The sequence below is a fragment of the Chiroxiphia lanceolata genome, chromosome W (genome assembly GCF_009829145.1).
Source record: "Chiroxiphia lanceolata isolate bChiLan1 chromosome W, bChiLan1.pri, whole genome shotgun sequence".
Lineage (NCBI taxonomy): Eukaryota > Metazoa > Chordata > Aves > Passeriformes > Pipridae > Chiroxiphia > Chiroxiphia lanceolata.
Window position 1 is genome coordinate 9,703,285 of NC_045670.1, and position 17,753 is coordinate 9,721,037.

At 42.5% G+C, this 17,753-nt stretch overlaps 1 protein-coding gene across 1 annotated transcript in view; it reads right to left on the reverse strand.

Moving 5' to 3' along the window:
• Window positions 1-17,753, reverse strand: part of LOC116780045 (E3 ubiquitin-protein ligase RNF38-like) — a 270,494-nt gene that overhangs the window by 11,350 nt on the left and 241,391 nt on the right. The window contains exons 5-8 of the mRNA XM_032674553.1: window positions 13,346-13,516; window positions 8,205-8,366; window positions 2,120-2,226; window positions 37-121 (exon numbers count right to left, since the gene is read on the reverse strand). Of these exons, the coding sequence (XP_032530444.1) occupies window positions 37-121; window positions 2,120-2,226; window positions 8,205-8,366; window positions 13,346-13,516 (525 nt within the window). The remainder of the gene's footprint in view (window positions 1-36; window positions 122-2,119; window positions 2,227-8,204; window positions 8,367-13,345; window positions 13,517-17,753) is intronic.

Consider the following 17,753-nt stretch of genomic DNA (forward strand, 5'->3'; position numbering starts at 1 on the left):
ATCTGCTCCTTGTGAATTTGTACTTCACACACCAACCTCGTAGTTTTCTACCTCTCCATCTTCCACATCCAACTCAAAACTGAAAGCTGGTCCAACTGCAGGTGACGCTGGAAGCACTGATCTGCCAGAAAAACAAACAACAGTTAAACTCAACATCTTCCTGAAGGAAAGCATGCAAACATATGTCAGAGGTAGAGTTATGTTATTGATCCTTCTTTAAACAAATTCTAAGAATCAGTAAAAGGTTAAATTTGAAACTAAGAATTAAAAGAATTAAGAATTAAAATTTCATCACTTTTTGGTACTCGATGTATTGCATTTTTAAATTGCATGTATATTACTATGAAAACATACTTACAGTAAGGCTCAGTGTTATTACAGAAATTAATTTCTTGATAGCCTGCATCCCAGAGTTAATATTAATATTGAACAGAGTTTTTGGATTTAAATTTGACTTATTTAAATAGATAGACTATCAATAATAACCCGAGTTCACTTAGTTCCCCAATCCAAAAGCATTCAAGCACTCAGAATAGAATAGGATAGAGTATTTCAGTTGGAAGGGACCCACAGAAATCATCTAGTCCAACTGCCTGACCACTTCAGGGCTGACCCAAAGTTAAAGCATATTATTCAGGGCATTGTCCAAATGCCTCTTAAGCATTGACAGGCTTGGGGCATTGACCATCTCTCTAGGAAGTCTGTTCCAGTGTATGACCATCTTATCAGTAAAGAAATGCTTCCTAATGTCAAATCTGAACCTCGCCTGACACAACTTTGAACCATTCCCACGTGTCCTGTCCCTGGATACCAGGAAGAAGTGATCAACACCTCCCTCCACACTTCCCCTCCTCAGGAAGCTGAAGAGAGCAATGAGGCTGCCCCTCAGTCTCCTTTTCAATAATGCACACAACAAAGATAATTACAATATAGTACTGGACCAACTTCCACACTGACAGCAGACCAAACTATGCATTCCCATATAACATGGATTTGGTCAGAGAAGAACCTCTGCAGATATAAAGGGAAAAACATGCAATTTTTTGTTTTTTCTTTTAAGTTAAAAAAACATCGCCATCCCAAAATAGTAATATGGGTCAAAATTTAATGCACAATCATAGAAATCAAAAAAACACAGCACTATAAATTAATCAGGAATTATTGTGACACACAAGCAATCTTGCCTGAGTAAACAGGCAAGCAGCTATAACATCAGAGCAGACTTTGTCAGAATGAACAATGCAAAGTTTAAGAACTTCACTGAATCATGTATCCTGGTGCTATTTTGATGCAAGTCAAACTGCGGAGTCAGCATCTATAGATGTTGTGGCAAAACAACAAATGATAAAGCTGGATTATCTCCCTGTCAATGACACCTTCATAAAAAAAATCCTCATTTTCTAAGCATTTTGTATTAATTTCAAAAACAGAACCTACAAAGAACAATAAATTCCATGTCCCACATCTAACCTACAGCAGATAGAATCTACTTTAAAAGGTTACTGATAATCCCTTAATGCTACTTCTACCATCCCTTCTCTTACAGAAATGGTTAATCAAGTGCAGAAGTTAAAAAGCTGTAACAGATTATCAGTTCAGAAGAAAGAAACCCCCTCAAACAAAAAACCAAAACACACCCACACCCAGGAAGGCTCCCCTCATTATGTTTCAGTAATTAATTGAGTAAATTGATTTTGCTGGGGGGGTTTTTTGTGGGTTTTTGGTTTGGTTTTTTTTTTGTTTGTTTTTTGAGACTTTTTTTGTAAGTAGTGTTAGATCTTTATCCTACATAAGTAGACTTTAGGATGTAACCATGGGTATAACTCAACTGTTATCAAAGAATCATGTGTAATCATTCTACACTGAACATCTTTAAGGAGATTTCAACAGAAAAAAGAGGCATAGGAGATGCCAAAACTACATTATCATCAAACTGTTCACTTGTACTAGTTTAAATAGACTGGAAACTTTAAATTTAGCTACAAGTTTCCTTATTCCTTGGGATTGTTTGAACTGTTTGTAACCTGTGGTAGAGCCCAAACATAAAAAAATATTGAGGGGATCAACTAGCTTACAGAGTTATTAGGTAGTCTATGAGTACAATGTGCTTTGGACTTACAACACATATGGTAATAGGCTGGGATGGTACGCATGTGGTGGTATTGGTTGCTGTGATAGGTATCTACTGTGCCCTGTGAGTCTTCGAGGCATAAAAGGTGGGTAAGGCTGTAAAAAGGAAGAAAAAATTCTTGTCTTATTTAATAATGCAATTAAATGAAAAGTGAGTGTTGAAATAAATTTTAAATAAGGCATTATCCAAAGAAATCCAACCCTGTCCAAGCCAAAAAATACCAACCTTTTCAAAAAAATTGTTTGGACTAACAAATCTCATCAGTGACATACAGTTATACTATCCTGCAGGGGAAAAAAGTAACAGTGCTAACCAGAAACCCTTGTAAGCTAGTGTCATAGTTTAGGAATGGTATTCCCCAATTTAGTACTGCCACTAAAAAGACCACAAACCACTCCCCTTCCCCCCTGAATGGGAGGCAAAACAGGGAAAGATCATGGGTTGAGATAAGAATAATTTACTGGAAACAGCAATGAGATAAGAAAACAAACAGTAACAGTAACAATATTAATAACAAAAGTATGCAAAAAATAGGGTGATTCACATGCAGAAATTCTCATTGTGGACCCCGGGCAACAATGTACAATGGCGGATGGCTTGCCTACCCCACCACGCTTTGTTCCACCAGAAAACAAAACCCTTCTTGGAAGCCAAAGAGTCCCTTATTCCCACCCCCCAGCAATTGACATGAGGTGGTATAGAATAATTTCCTAGCCATGCCCACATGTCTGCAGACTCCGCCTCCTCACAACTTCTGCAAAAATTAGCTGTCCTGGATGGAAGCAGGACATCATCCACCACTTATTCTATACCATCTATATCATGCCCACATCCTACACCTTCCAACTATATATATATATATATATGCGCACACAAGCACAGGTATAATTTCATAGTCAATGACTGTCCCTCCAAGATATCTGTTGAGTTCATTTCATCCATGACTGTGGGTTCTATCTGTCCTAGATGTCTTCCGGGGCAGGAGGGTTGGTGTGCTATCAGTTGGTTGCAAGCTGCATCAGGAGCTCACAACTGATGTATCTGGAGCAGTCCATCCTCATTGTCCATGGCAGTTATGGCATACCGTGGCAGTGTCATCCAGCAAACAATATTATACAATTCAACATTACAGACTGTTCTCACCCAAAAATCAAATCCCCTTCAGTTTCACATCGTGTTTCCCCATCCCTCTGCATTACCTGCCGAGTGCACCCAGGTTCTTGAGCAAATACAATCCCATGGATGGGTTTGCCTTTGCTTGAGGCAGGACTAATCAAAACTGTCTTCCCTAACACATTCCTCATATGCACCATGGGGGCTTTATCCCCTTCTATGTCATGTAGACATTTTGATTGGGCAGGGTCAGCTCGATTGGTAGAGTCTCTAGTGTTAACTAACCAGGTGGCCTTCACTAAATGTAGAACCCAATGTTTGAAGGTCCCACCACCCATTGCCTTCAAGGTGGTTTTTAACAGTCCATTGTACCGTTCAATTTTTTTAGAGGTTGGTACATGATAGAGTATATGATATACCTATTCAATACCATGCTCTCTGGCCCAGGTGTCTATGAGGTTATTTTTGAACTGAGTCACTCAATTCTTTCTGGGGTTCCATGTCGCCACAGGACTTGCTTTTCAAAGCCCGAGATGGTGTTCCAGGCAGTGGTGTGAGGCACCAGGGTGCATCTCCAGCCATCCAGTGGTTGTTTCCACCATTGTCAGCACATAGTGCTTGCCTTGGCAAGCTTGGGGGAGTGTGATGTAATCAAATCTGCCCCATATTTATATGTTGACCATTGTCCACCATACCACAGAGGCTTTACCCGTTTGGCCTGCTTGATTGTAGTGCATATTTCACAGTTATGGATAACCTGGGAGATAGTGTCCATGGTTAAGTCCACCCCTCGATCACGAGCCCATCTGTATGTTGCATCTCTTCCCTGATGACCTGAGGTGTCATGGGCCCACCAAGTCAGAAATAATTCACCCTTTATGTTGCCAGTCCAGATCCACCTGAGACACTTTAATCTTGGCAGTTCCATCCACCTGTCCATTGCTGTGATGTTCTTCAGTAGCCCAACTCTTGGGTATGTGTACTTTTACAGCCAAGTTCTCTGCCCAGGCAGCAATGTCTTGACACAATTCATCAGCCCAGATGGGTTTCCCTCTGCACTGCCAATTGGTCTTTTTCAATTGGTCTAACCACCCTCACAGAGCATTTGCCACCATCCACGAGACAGCGTAGAGTGCTGGCCATTTCTCTCATTCAGCAATATCTAAAGCCAGCTGGACGTCTTTCAGCTCTGCAACCTGATTTGATCCGCCTATAGCTTCTGCAACTCGCTGCGTAGGACTCCGTATGGCAACTTTCCATTTTCAATGTATCCCTATGACACAGCAGGAACTGTCAGTGAAGAGAACATATCACTCTTAATTTTCTTATAGTTGATTAAATGGTTGGACCTCCTAAACACGTGTGACCTGCTCCTCTTCTTCTTTGGATGATAATCCAAAATTTTCACCTTTGGGCCAGTTTGTGATGACTTCCAAGATCCCTGGGTGATTGGAGTTTCCTATTCAAGCTTGCTGTTTTATCAGCATGATCTACTCACTCCACATGGCATCAGTGGAATGATGTGTGGAAAAGACTTTCCCTTTGAACATCCAGCCCACCACTGGTAGTTGGGGTGCCAGGAGGAGCTGTGCTTCGGTGCCGATCACTTCAGAAGCAGTTCAAACCCCTTCATAAGCTGCCAGGATCCCTTTTTCAGTTGGGGTGTAGCAGATATCAGATCCTTTGTATCCCTGACTCCAGAACTCAGAGGTCATCCTCAAATCTCCCTGGGTACTTTTTGCTAGAGACTCCAGGAGGGACCATTGTCCCTGGCTGCAGTATAGAGCACATTTTTTACATCTTGTCCTGTCCTGACTGGCCCAAGGGCTACTGCATGAACAATCTCCTGTTTAATTTGTTCAAAAGTTTGTTGCTGGTCAGGACCCCACTTGAAATCATTCTTCTTCCAGGCCACATGATAGAGAGGGCCTACAATTGGACCGTAGTCTGGAATATGCATTCTCCAAAAACACACAGCACCTCGGAAAGCCTGTGTCTCCTTCTTGCTAGTTGGTGGGCACATAGCTGCTATTTGGCTGACCATGTCCATTGGAATCTGATGATGTCCATCTTGCCATTTTACTCCTAAAAACTGAATTTCCTGGGCAGGTCCCTTGACCTTACTTTGTTTTATTACAAAACTGGCCATCAGAAGGATTTGGATTATCTCCTCCCCTTTCTCTAAAAATTCCTCTGCTGTGTTGCCCCATATGATGATGACATAAATGTATTTTAAGTGTTCTGGAGTCTCAACCCTTTCCAGTGCAGTCTGGATCAGTCCATGACAAATAGTGGGGTTGTGTTTCCACCCCTGAGGCAGTTGGTTCCAGGTGTACTGGACACCCTTCCAGGTGAAAGAAGACTGTGGCCTGCACTCTACTGCTAAGGTAACGGAGAAAAATGCATTAGCAATGTCGATGGTGGCACAACTTTCTCGCCTTGGACTCCAGTTCATACTGAAGTTCCAGCACAGCAGAACTCAGTGGTTTGATTGAATCTTTCAAATCTGTCTGCAGTATTGGACAGTATTTCCACAGCCAAGGTGCAGGTTGGTAGGGAGGAAAAAAGATGATCTTCATATTGCGCAAGCTGGGTAGTCACCTGAAGCACTGTTTCTTCTCCTTCTTTCATTGACATCACTGCCAATGAGTAGGCATAAGAAAATGGCGTGCTCCGTACAAACTTCCACCACAAGGCTTGTGTACACTGGACCTCCTCTGGATCCACAGGGGACTGCTTGTTATTTGAATCCCTATAGATTACCTCCAGCACAGCTAATTCTCTCAGATACTGGATACCTTGCTCCATGGCATTCCACTTTTCTCCATGCAGTAAAGATCATCCTTGAAAAGATACCTTTCCTTCACGCTTGACAGGAGTCGCCTCCAGAGGCTGAGAGTTTCTGTTCTCTTCCCAATCCCCTTGTCAATGCCTGCATTCCAGGACAGGGATCCCAGTTGCTTGGTTTCACTACCATCTAGTTTCATATTGTGGGCCACGATACCCAAGCATCGGAGCAGCCAGGTCACCAGGGGCTCACCCGACTGGCGGTTGAAATCTTTTCACATATCTTGCAGCTCACCCAGGGATAGGGATCAGGTGATTATCTCTGGCCCTGCCTCTTCCTCCTGTTCTGAAGACCCTACTTTCTCTTCATCCCTCACTAAGTGAACTGATTTGGTCTTGGATTTCTTCTTCTGTATAGGGGTGACTGCTACGGGCACAGGTTGTTCCTCTGGTTCTGCTGCAGTTTGAGTGGCCTTGGTACCTGTTGGTCTGCTTTCCTCCTCCTCCCCATGAGGGTGCTGTCTAGTGCCAAGCAGTGCCTGATAAATAGTAGGCAGGGCCCAGCACATTGCATAACTTTGCACCTCTCTGGAACTGCCACAGCTTTTTTTTTCAAATATTCTGCCTCATTAACAGGGTCCTGTAGTTATTTGGGGGTGAACTTCCAAACCACCGGAGTAGAGAATTTCCTTCAAAAGTTGGCCCATTTTCTCCTACCTTCCATGCCACTCATGACTATCCACCCTCAGGGCAGATCTCTGAATGACCCGCCCAGAAATCTCTTTTGTAACTCTAAACATGGTGTAGACCGCACTGAGGAGACCTGGTAGACCAAGCAAGAAAAGCATGCTTTCCTTAACATCCAATGGGAATTCAAGATTCTCGAAAGGAGGAAAAGGGGGTGAAAAGTTGGGGAAAATCATCCTCCCCCGTTCCCCCCACAGACTGGGTACGATTATTAATGAATTCCCAGAGGTAGCACCCAAGGTAAGAGTAGGAGAACAACACTGAATACACATCCCAAATGATCATTATTGTCCTTAATGTTATCATGTCATAAACTGATATCACACTGTACAGCAACAAAGCAATTGTGATTCCTCTCCCTGCTCTGAAAAAGAGCACCATGAGCAACACATAGAGGAATATATACCAGCTTAGGCGCCACACCCACATGAACAGACCAAGCAACATTGTGACCAGTGACTCTGGACCTAATACAGCAAACGCTTAGATCATATTTGTTTCCAACCCACTCTGGGCGGATCTGTTGTTATCTCAACCCCTTTTTGCCCCACATTGGGCATCAATTAAGGCTGTCATGGTTTAGGAATGGTATTCCCCAATTTAGTACTGCCACTAAAAAGACCACAAACTGTTCCCCTTCCCCCTTGAATGGGAGGCATAACAGGCAAAGATCATGGGTTGAGATAAGAATAATTTGCTGGAAACAGCAGTGAGATAAGAAAACAAACAGTAACAGCAACAATACTAATAACAAAAGTGTGCAAAAAAATAGGGTGATTCACATGCAGAAATTCTCATCATGGACCCCAGGTAACAATGGCAGATGGCTTGCCTACCTCGCCACGCTTTGTTCCACCAGAAAACTATGTCCTTCGTCTCAACAACCAGAAAGTCCCTTACCCTTGCCCCTGGCAGTTTTTGTGAGGTGGTATAGAATAACTTCCCAACCACGCTCACAGGGTTCCAGGCTTTGCCTCCTCATGGTTACTGCATGCATTCTGTCCTGGACAGAATCTGGACAACTAGCTAATAAGCATTTTGTAAGGCTTTGTATATGGACTGGTTTGGACAGGCAGGACTTAAATAGTTGAACATGCTGCAAAACAAAAGCCAAGGGCTTTCCATCCTGGTGCAACGCACTGTCTTTTGAAGGTAGTTGGGTAGGAATGAGAATTTTAAACAACATATACACAGGAGTTCTTTCACTGGTATAAGCCATGTAAGTCATTCTTCCAAGTTTGAGCCCTGAGACTCTATGAAGTAAGTCTAACCCTAAAAACCAACCACTCTGACTTTCCACAACTGTAACCACTAATGAAATTCAATTGTGAAAATGTAATTTTTAATAAAATGGTTATAACTTAGAGCAAAAATCAAGACCTTGAACTCAGCATGCACGAGGGAGTAGTACAAAAACAATACTTACTATTCCAAATGAAACCTCTTGATGTAAAGGATCATGGGTTAAGAGTTGGATAGAAGCTGAGGAAGTCAATGTTGGTGGATGAGTTGATGGAGAGTAGGTAAAGCTTCCTATAGGAAGATGTTCTCCAAGCAGTTCTACTTCATTCTCTATCCTTTGAAGTGGCTAAAAGAAACACAGGGTTTGTTGTATTAATAGAAAACCATTTTTTAAAATTTATATTTTAATACCAGAAAACCACAACTCCAATTATATGTTCTGAGTAGTTGTGAAAATTTTATGCAGTTGTACTGGGTATCTGTGGCAAGGTTTTGGTAGCGGAGGCAGGGGACTGCAGGAGTAGCCTCTGTGGGAAGAGATAAGGGGCTTCCTTGTGCCAGACATAGTTGGTTCCAGTTGGCTCAGCAACGGACCAACCCGCTGCAGGCCAAAGCTGAGCCAATCAGCAGTGTTTGTAGTGCCTCTGTGAAAAACTATTTAAGAAAGGGGGGGGGAAAGTTGTATGGGGAGTAGGAGGGAACAAAAAAAGTGTGAATAGGAGAAAGATGAAGTGCTCCATGGCACCAGAGCAGATATTCCCTGTAACCCATGGAGGACCCACTCTGGAACAGGTTGATATTTCCCAAAGGAACTTTGGCCCATTGAGAACTCATCCCAAAGCAGATTTTCCTGATAGAAGAACCTACACTAGAGCAAATTGCAACCCATGAAAAACCCATATCAGAGCAGAGGAAAGGTGTGAAAAGGAAGGTGCAGCAGAGAATGACTGTTATATACTGACCATAATCCCCCACACCTCCTCCCTCTTGTGCCACTAGGGCAAGGAGAGGAATCTAGAGAAGAACTACTAGCAGTGGATGAGGATTGAGTCAGAGATTTATTACTTGAGAGAACTTGATTCATACAAGTCCACGGGACCAGATGGACTACATCCAAGAGTTGATGTCCTTGCAAGGTTGCTATAATCTTTAAAAGGTTGTGGAGATAGGGGAGATCTGTAACAACTGGAGAAAGGCAAACATTGCATTCATCAACAAAAAAAGAGAAAAGGACAATCTGGGAAACTACAGACCAGTCAACCTTACTTCAGTCCCTGGGAAAATCATGAAGTCAGTCCTCTTGGAACATATTTCTGGGCATACGGAAGAGGGAAGAGTTAGCATGGCTATACCAAGGGAAAATCAACCAGATTGCCATGATAAGGTGATGATTTGTGGATGAGGGGAGAGCAGTGGATGTCATTCACCTCAACTTTAGCAAGGCTTTTGACACTCCCAAAATATTCTTGTATCCAAGTGTGGTGGTTTGAAAAACCTTCTCTCTGAGGTAGTAATGGTTTGCCCCACTGATAATACTGGACCAATCAATAGTCCACGTGCGCCCTACGGAAATTGCATACCCACAGAAATGGAAGAGAAGGTGGTGAAGATAGTTTAGAAGGTAGATAGCCATGATCTGAGCCATGAGGAGGCAGGGGGCCAGTGAACCCCTCTGGGGACCAAGGGCCCCCAGCCCTCAACTGAGGCTACGGGAGACCCGGTATAGTGTCAAAGTTGGACCAGGTCCCGTAATCAAGAGCTGGAAGAGTTTCCTTACTGTCAGCAGCAGCAGAAGACATTGAAAAGTGGCAGCGGAGCAGTCCTGAACAGAGACAGCGATGGTTGAAAGCCAAAAAGATAGCCAGTAGCAATGAGATAACGTGAAGCAGAGATGTTCCTGCAGGGGGGAGAGTTGGCAACAAAACAGAGGAAAACTCAATGGGGCTGTTTTGGGGTAAGACTGTATTACTTTCCCAAAACTCAGAGACTTCCTGAATAGGGGTGGACTTCCAAACCCTTAGGGAGTCCCAAAATGCAGCAGCAGCTAGAGAGAGAGAGAGAAAGGAGTTAAAAAACTCGGAGTCGTCCTGAGAACTGAGTCAGGATGGAATGCGGAGGAGGTAACCGTGCCCTCTGCTACTGCTGCTGCTGCTTCTATCATGCTGGCAAGCTGAGACAGAGCAAAAGAGCTTTGGTAAGACTGAACTGAAAGCTGCCTTCAATGTTCTAAGTCAAGAGGAGTGAAGATCTACAAGGAAATCCCCCGAAGGCTCAGGCTCGGGGTTGGAATTTCCACAAAGTAAGAACAAAATCCTGACTGCCATACTTAAATCTACTGCCTCAGGAAAATGAAGGACACTAACCAGTGCCACAAAAAAACTGAAATGAAGGAACTGTGGCCTGAGGAGTGACAGAAAGACTTTTCTCTTTTCTTCTTAGACTTTTATTGAAGGAAAAGAGGAATTTAATTCAATGTAGATATATATATGTGTGTGTATAAATAAACCTTTGTAAATATTTTCCCCTTCCCCCAATAACGAATGGTTGTGTTTTGTCTGAAAACTCTCCACATGAGGTGAAAAAGATATGAAGTCCATACCATCACTAAACCCTCTCACAGGGGCAAACTGTGGGAGAGGGGCTTGAACTTAGAAATTAGATTCTTGGGAATTTCAAACCACCACACCAAGTTTGGATGTTACAGTCTGGATGGGTGGACAACCAGATGGAAAAAAATATTTGGATGATCAGGCTTAGATCATGGTGGTTAATGGGTCATTCTTTACCAAGATGCTGGTAACAAGTGGTATACCACAGGGACCTATCCCCTTTAACAACATTATCACTCATCTGGAAGATACTGAGTACTTGCTCATGAAGTCTACAGCTGATATCAAATTGCAGGGAACAATCCATACATTGGAAGGTAAGGCTGCCATACAGCAGGACATGAACAGGCTGGAGAAATGGGCCAATAGGAACCTTATGATATTCAACAAGGACACATGCCAAGTCCTACACCTGAGAAGGAAGAACCCCTGGCAACAATCCGGGTTGGGGAATGACTGACCATGAAGCAGCTCTGCTGAAAAGGCCCTGAGACCCTTGGTAGACAGCAAGCTGAACATGAGGCAACAGTGTGCCCTGGCAGCACAGAAGGCTAGCAGTATCGTAGGCTGTATTAACAAACAGTAGCACAGTCAGTGGATGGAGTGAATCTACACCTTCTACTCAACACTTGTTAGACCTCATGTGGAATACTACATCCAGTTTTGGGCATCCAAATAGGAAAAAAAAAAAAAGGCATTGTTAAAGTAGAACAAGTTCAAATGAGGGCCACCAAGGTAGTAAGGGGACTGGAACATTTATTTTATTAGAAGAATTGAAAGAACTGGGTTTTTTCTGCCAGGACAAGAAAAGGTTTGAGGTAGCGGGAAAGAAAATCTAACAGTGGCCTTCTAATACCTGCAGAGATTTGATCAATAAGATGGAACCAGGCTCTTTACAGTGGTGCACGGTGGAAGGACAGGAGACAATGGGCATAAGTAAAAACAAAAGAGGTTCCAGTTAAATACAAATAGAAGCTTTTTTACTATGAGGACAGTCAAGCAGCAGAACAGGAGCCTAGAGAATCTGTGTAGTCTCCACCCTTGGAGGTTTTCAGGATCCAACTAGAAAAAGTCCTTAGCACCCTCACCTGACCTCATAGCTGATCATATTTTAAACAGAAGTTTGAACTAGAGACCTCCTGAGGTGTCTTTATATCTGAATTATTCTGTGACCCTATGATCCCTTTCATCAGATTGCATATATAAGGTAGCAACTGACTTCCTTAATAGAAACATGTTCTCAAACTGAAGAAAATAGTTCTACTTCAATACCATAAGAAATTATTGCAGGCGCATTGATGTATGAAAAATTAAGAAGTTTCTTACGGAAAGAACTCAGCATTTCCCTGTGAGACAAAAATCTTCATTGTAAACACCTTGATTTATACTTATAAATAATCTATTGCCCTATTTAGGCTAGATACATTATCTTGAAGCTATACTTATGCTATTAGGAAAGATCAATTCAAATGTCAGCTCATTTTGGTCTCATTTTTCAGGAAAACCTTAACTCTACTATTTCACTAAATCACCCTTCTTTTCCCGGTACTGAATTCCACATTCTTCAAAACAGTCAGATATGAAAGTCGACTTGTGGAAGCAAAGGAAAAGGAAAATTGTTTCCCCATTCTGCTGAATAAACTTTAAATAGTCAGAATATTTAAGGAAATAATTCTTCTACTAAGACTTGACAGCAAAAAAACAAGCTACCGAAAAGAGCTAAAAGTTAACAAAGGAGCCTATTCTTGAAGCTAAATTAGCGATCTAAGAAAGAAGGCCCCTACATTTTCTGAGGGAAAACATCCTTGTTACCAGAGAAAACTATGTAGAACTGTTCCCCCATGACTAAAATGAAATTATTACAGTAGTACCAACACCTGACATTTAACACAGCAGTATTTGTTACTGCTCAAAACAATCTGAGCAGTATTTGTCAGTAATACTGAAATGATTTTGTATTTCTCTATTAATGAAATATTGGTAGAGTTCCAAGGAAACAAATGTGCTTGGAAGAAGATTATTAAGTAGATACTACTAACCTCTGGCAGAAGATTAACAAGTAGAAATTGCAAAATCTAATTTTTTTCCTTTGTGTCCAAAATAACATCTTCTCTCATATTTGCATAAGTCCTATTATGAAGGCATGGCATTACTTTTTCACACAAGTGAAAAGAGTTAATAATTTCCATAATCAGGGGAGAAAAGAGACTCCAGTAGGTCATAGAAGGTTTAAGTAATACTTTTCACACCAGTGTTTGGGGGGATACTCACTTTAAATAAACTGTGAATTAATGTGGTAGAAGCATGAATTACAAATAATGCTTTGTGCTTTCTGGTCTCTCTACAAAGTTTTTTTCTCTGAGACCACTACTGCACTACACTTAGGTCTATATTCTTTTCCTTTCTGGAAGAACATCACCTTCAGAAGCGATACATGAAGCAAACTTATGTCAGACTGACAGGAGTAGAGGTGTCCAAGGAAAAAGAGTGGGTAACATCTGAGGAAATCTTAAGAGAATCAAAAATTAATTTCAAAACAATACTTTTTTTTCTTCAGACTAAGTCTTGCTCAGGTAGAACTACTACAAAACCCTATTACTTACTCTAAATAAGATCTATTTATTCTCTCAACCAGAATGTTATTAGAAGGACAAGAGCATTACTTGCTGATCAACCCCCAAATATTTTAGGAGAGGGGATAATAAGAATTACTTACTGAACGTGACTGCTGTGCTTGGAAAGGAACAAATTGTCCTGGACGTGGCAGATGAGAAGGATGATGTGGAGAGAGGTGAGGAGGATGCAAAAGGAATGGGTCATTGGAAATCAGAGGTGGGAACGTTGCATATGGTACTGGTAGATGTTGGACTGAGCACGCCTGAAGCATCTGAAAGAAAATGAACAGTTTTACATCCAGAGTGAAAGGAGATTATTAAAAGAAAGCAGTCTACTTATCCTTAGCTTACAAACACAACCCACACAATAATTAATTCAGAAACTCAATGAACAGTTCTAGTACAGAACAGAGTCTAAAAGTATAATGCTGCCAGCTACACTTGCAAGGTGCAAAGGGCCTTTTATTTCAGATGAAGTCAATAGGAGTTGAGGGTGTTCACACCGCATTATCAGGCACAGACTCCCAAGCGGGGGGGGGAGCAGGTTTGCTTACCATAGTAGTTGCTGTTCTTCCCAGCCATTACATTTACAGGCACACGCCAAGAAAACAATTGCTAGTTGTAACTGAAGGACTTATAAATTTCAGATTGTGCCCTAAACAACTCTGTTGCCTGAAGTTGTGCCCCTTTTCTTCTTTCCCCTCTTGTTAGTATCTGCTGTACCTTTCTCTTCTGTCCTGAGACTTAAGGTGATCTCCTGAAAGAAAATGGTGTCCATCTGCCACAACTGCAAGGCAGTAACCCAAACAGAAGCACTACAGCCTATCTATGCAGACATCTCCACCCAAATAGAATTCCCAAGGATCAATATAGCTGTCCAGACCTCAGTCTGCATGGAGTTCCAGTATCTGGAAGTCCCCCTAGTTCCTCTACCTGCTGAAGGCAGTGGTGGATGTCGTAGCTACACAAGTGTGCCCAGCTAGAAGAAGTCTTCAGACAAGTAGCTATGTAACAAAAGGAACTCAACAGACAGCACAGTATCTGGGAATGTGAGCAGGAGATTAATGTGTGGTAATGTGCACTTTACCAGTCTGAGTCTTAAGGCTGTGCAAGGGGAAGGTAAGAGTAGTGACTACAACAGTGGACGTGGGCAAGGTTCTATATGTAAATTATCTCAACTTCTGTAAGGCCTTTGACATGGTTCCTCAGAATATCCTTCTCTCTAAATTGGAGAGATAGGGATCTAATGGATGGACTGTTCAGTTGATAAGAAATTGGTTGGATGGTTGCATCCTGAGAGTAGTGGTAAACAGCTCAATGGAGATCAGCGATGAGTGGCATCCCTCAAGGGTCTATATACAAACCAGTACTGTTTAATACCTTTATCACTGACATAGTGGGATTGAGTGCATGCTCAGCAAATTTGCAGATGGCACCAAGATGAATGGTGTGGTTGACACGCCTGAGGGATGTGATGCCATTCAGAGACCTGGACAAGATTGAGAAGTGGATCCATGTGAACCTTATGAGGTCAAGTGCAAAGTCCTGCTCCTGAGTTGGAGAAACCCTTGGTATCAGTACAGGTTGTAGGATGAAGGGATTAAGAGTAGTCCTTCAAAGAAGGACTTGGTGGATGAAAAATTTGATATGAGTTGCAATGTCCGCTCACAGTCCAGAAAGCCAACCGTATCCTGGGCTTCATACAAAGAAGTGTGGCCAGTAGGTTGACAAAGGTGATTCTCCCCCTCCACTCCACTCCACTCTTGTGAAACCCCATCTGGAGTGCTGCATCCAGGTATGGGGTCCTCAACACAAGAAAGATGTAGACTTGTTAGAGCAGTGTAGAGGCCTGGACAGTAAGGAGTTAATGCATTGCTAAACCTCAAACACCAATGGCCATTCAAGCAGGCAAGTTAGAACAGGATGTACCTGGAAAGGGGGACTGTACGAAGATAGGGCAGCACTTTTCTGGAGCAAATTTTCCTGTTCTGGTCCATGGTGACCACACAACATAAAGGACAGTGCAAGTGCAGAAGTGGGGTCAAGGAGTGGACAAAGCCAATAGAGGGATATTGAGACCCTCAAAGCCCCTTGAGTCATTTCCAGGAAGGCCCAGAAGAATGGACTGCACATGCTAACTCATTTATATGAAGAGTGAGAAACCTAATCCCAGGGCAGGCAAAACTTACCTATAAAAAGGTACCCTACAAAGCCCGGGTGGCACTCCCAGGACCCTGGACACCCTGTTGGCTGGATCAACACTGGACCTAGGACTGGTGACCTTATTTTCTCTCCTATCTGATCTCTCTTTCACTCTATCTCTCTTCCATCTTTTCTTTTATTCTTTTATTCTCATTTTTATTAGAAGATAGGGGCAAAACATATACCAATTTCCATGTCGAGTGTGTAGTTTGCTAATAAAACTTTATGAGCTTTTTTTTGGACCATTTTGGCTTTTGCCATTTTTTTCGACCATGGGCATCTACAAATCTTGGATAGTCCCTTCTGTATAGGAGTGGGATGTGACAAGTGGGTCCAGACAAGGACCCGGGTCAGAGGGTTCGAATAACTTTCCTATGAAGACAGGCTAAGAGAGTTGGGATTGTCCAGCCTGGAGAAGAGAAGGTGTCAGGGGGATCACATTGCAGCTTTTCGATATTTAAAGTGGGCTTATAAGAAAGATGGGGACAGACTTTTTAGTAGGAGCTGTCACAATAGGACAAGGGATAATGGTTTTAGACTAAAAGAAAGTAGATTCAGACTACATTAAGGAAACTTCCCAGTCTGACCATTGACAAGACTCTCTGGCAGTCACACTCCCAATGTCAGAGACTTTAACTGCTGGGATCACAGTCCCTTCACAGTGGGCAACTCCAGTGAGTGTGACTCCCTACACACCCCACTCACGCACAGTCAGACCAGGTTTCCTTACCAGTTTGACCCCAGGTTTCCCATAGCAGAGTCTCAGATGTCTTGTTCCATAAAGCAAATCATTCACGGTGCAGTAACACAAAAACAGCCCAAGTTGGTGCCTCCTGTAGCATTTGGGTCTTTATATGATAAAGAATAATGTACGCTCTTCTGAGGTGGTAATCAAAGAGGTTTTATTTGAATTTGGCACTTCCTTATATCCCCTAACGTTATGTGACCTTCTTAACCAATAGGGTTGTCTGTTCCTGCGCATGTCTCTTGATTTCACTGCCCCGGGACGCCCCCTACATCACCCCCTTCTTTACTATTTAAGAAGGTCACGAAAACAGTGCAACAACAATGCAAACAATCAGAACAGTACATTGTAAACTACCAAAGCTTGCAATGACCCAGCACATTGCTTGTGAAGCCAGGTAAAACCTGGAAAGCGAATTTAGTAGAGCAATACAAGGATTAGAGAGTTAAACACAAAATGTGGGCTTTAAGCAAAGGCATAGAGAACTTAGTATTAAGAAACAGCAGAGGTAATCAATTCACTAGAATACAGGACACTCTGACATGAAAGAACATAAGCATGAACAGAAAGAACTAAAAATACTAGCACACACAAAAAAGGACATATAGAAGAGAAACAAAGGGAGATAAGAAAAGGGACGAACCAAGAAATCAGATACTCTTGCCAGACACTGGAAATCCCTGCCAAATGCACAAGGAAACTATCCAAATTAGGGAAGGTTCAAAAGTTTATGAAGATGATGATGAAAGGACACTGAGTTCATGAAGAAGAAAAACAGGAACGACCACCAAAGTTCTCCCGAAATTAAAGACCATGCCTCTAACTCCGCCTCAACTCCACCTGTTATGAATATTAAAAGTAGATGTTGCAATATAATGAATATTCATAATGTGTGATGTAATTGCTTGGCAAAAAGTGTATAAAAAGTTCAGTTGTAAGTTACTCGAGTGGAGTAGTTTGTCCAGGGTGACTTGGGTTGCTCCCCAGCAGTAAATAAATACCTCCTGTTTATAGACTGAAAATTCTGTCTCTGAGCAGTTTCTCCGCGCCTTCTTTGGGGCACAAATTGGCATCAATTTTGGCGAACCAGGCAGAAGGAAGAGGGTCTTCCTGAGCCAAGACCCAAGGGACCGGGACTCTCTCAGGGTCCCCGACTGAATTTTTGTCGGCAGAGTCTCCCAGACCCCTTGATTCTATGCGCACCGGTGGACAAGAACCTCCTGCTCCAAATTAAGAGGCATTTGTTCTTTTATATTTTAGGTCAAAGCGTTTTATTAGCGGGGGTAAGACTTACAGCCCGAGGGGAAGCCGGGGGATGCCTCGGCATTATTCTGAACTGGGTTAAAGTCACAGGTACCGAAAGAAGCAGGTTAAAGTCCTGCCAGGAGAACCCCAGAAGGGGGTTCCCTGATCGGGTTAAAGTCCCGACACTGCAGTGCAAAACTGTCTTTACTTTGTGATGTTGTATTCACCTTTTATACTTCTGTGTCTTGTTTGAAAGTGTTCTTACTCTGACTTCCCTTGTCCACTTTCTGTTTTGTGTAAGATATTGTCTGGTAATG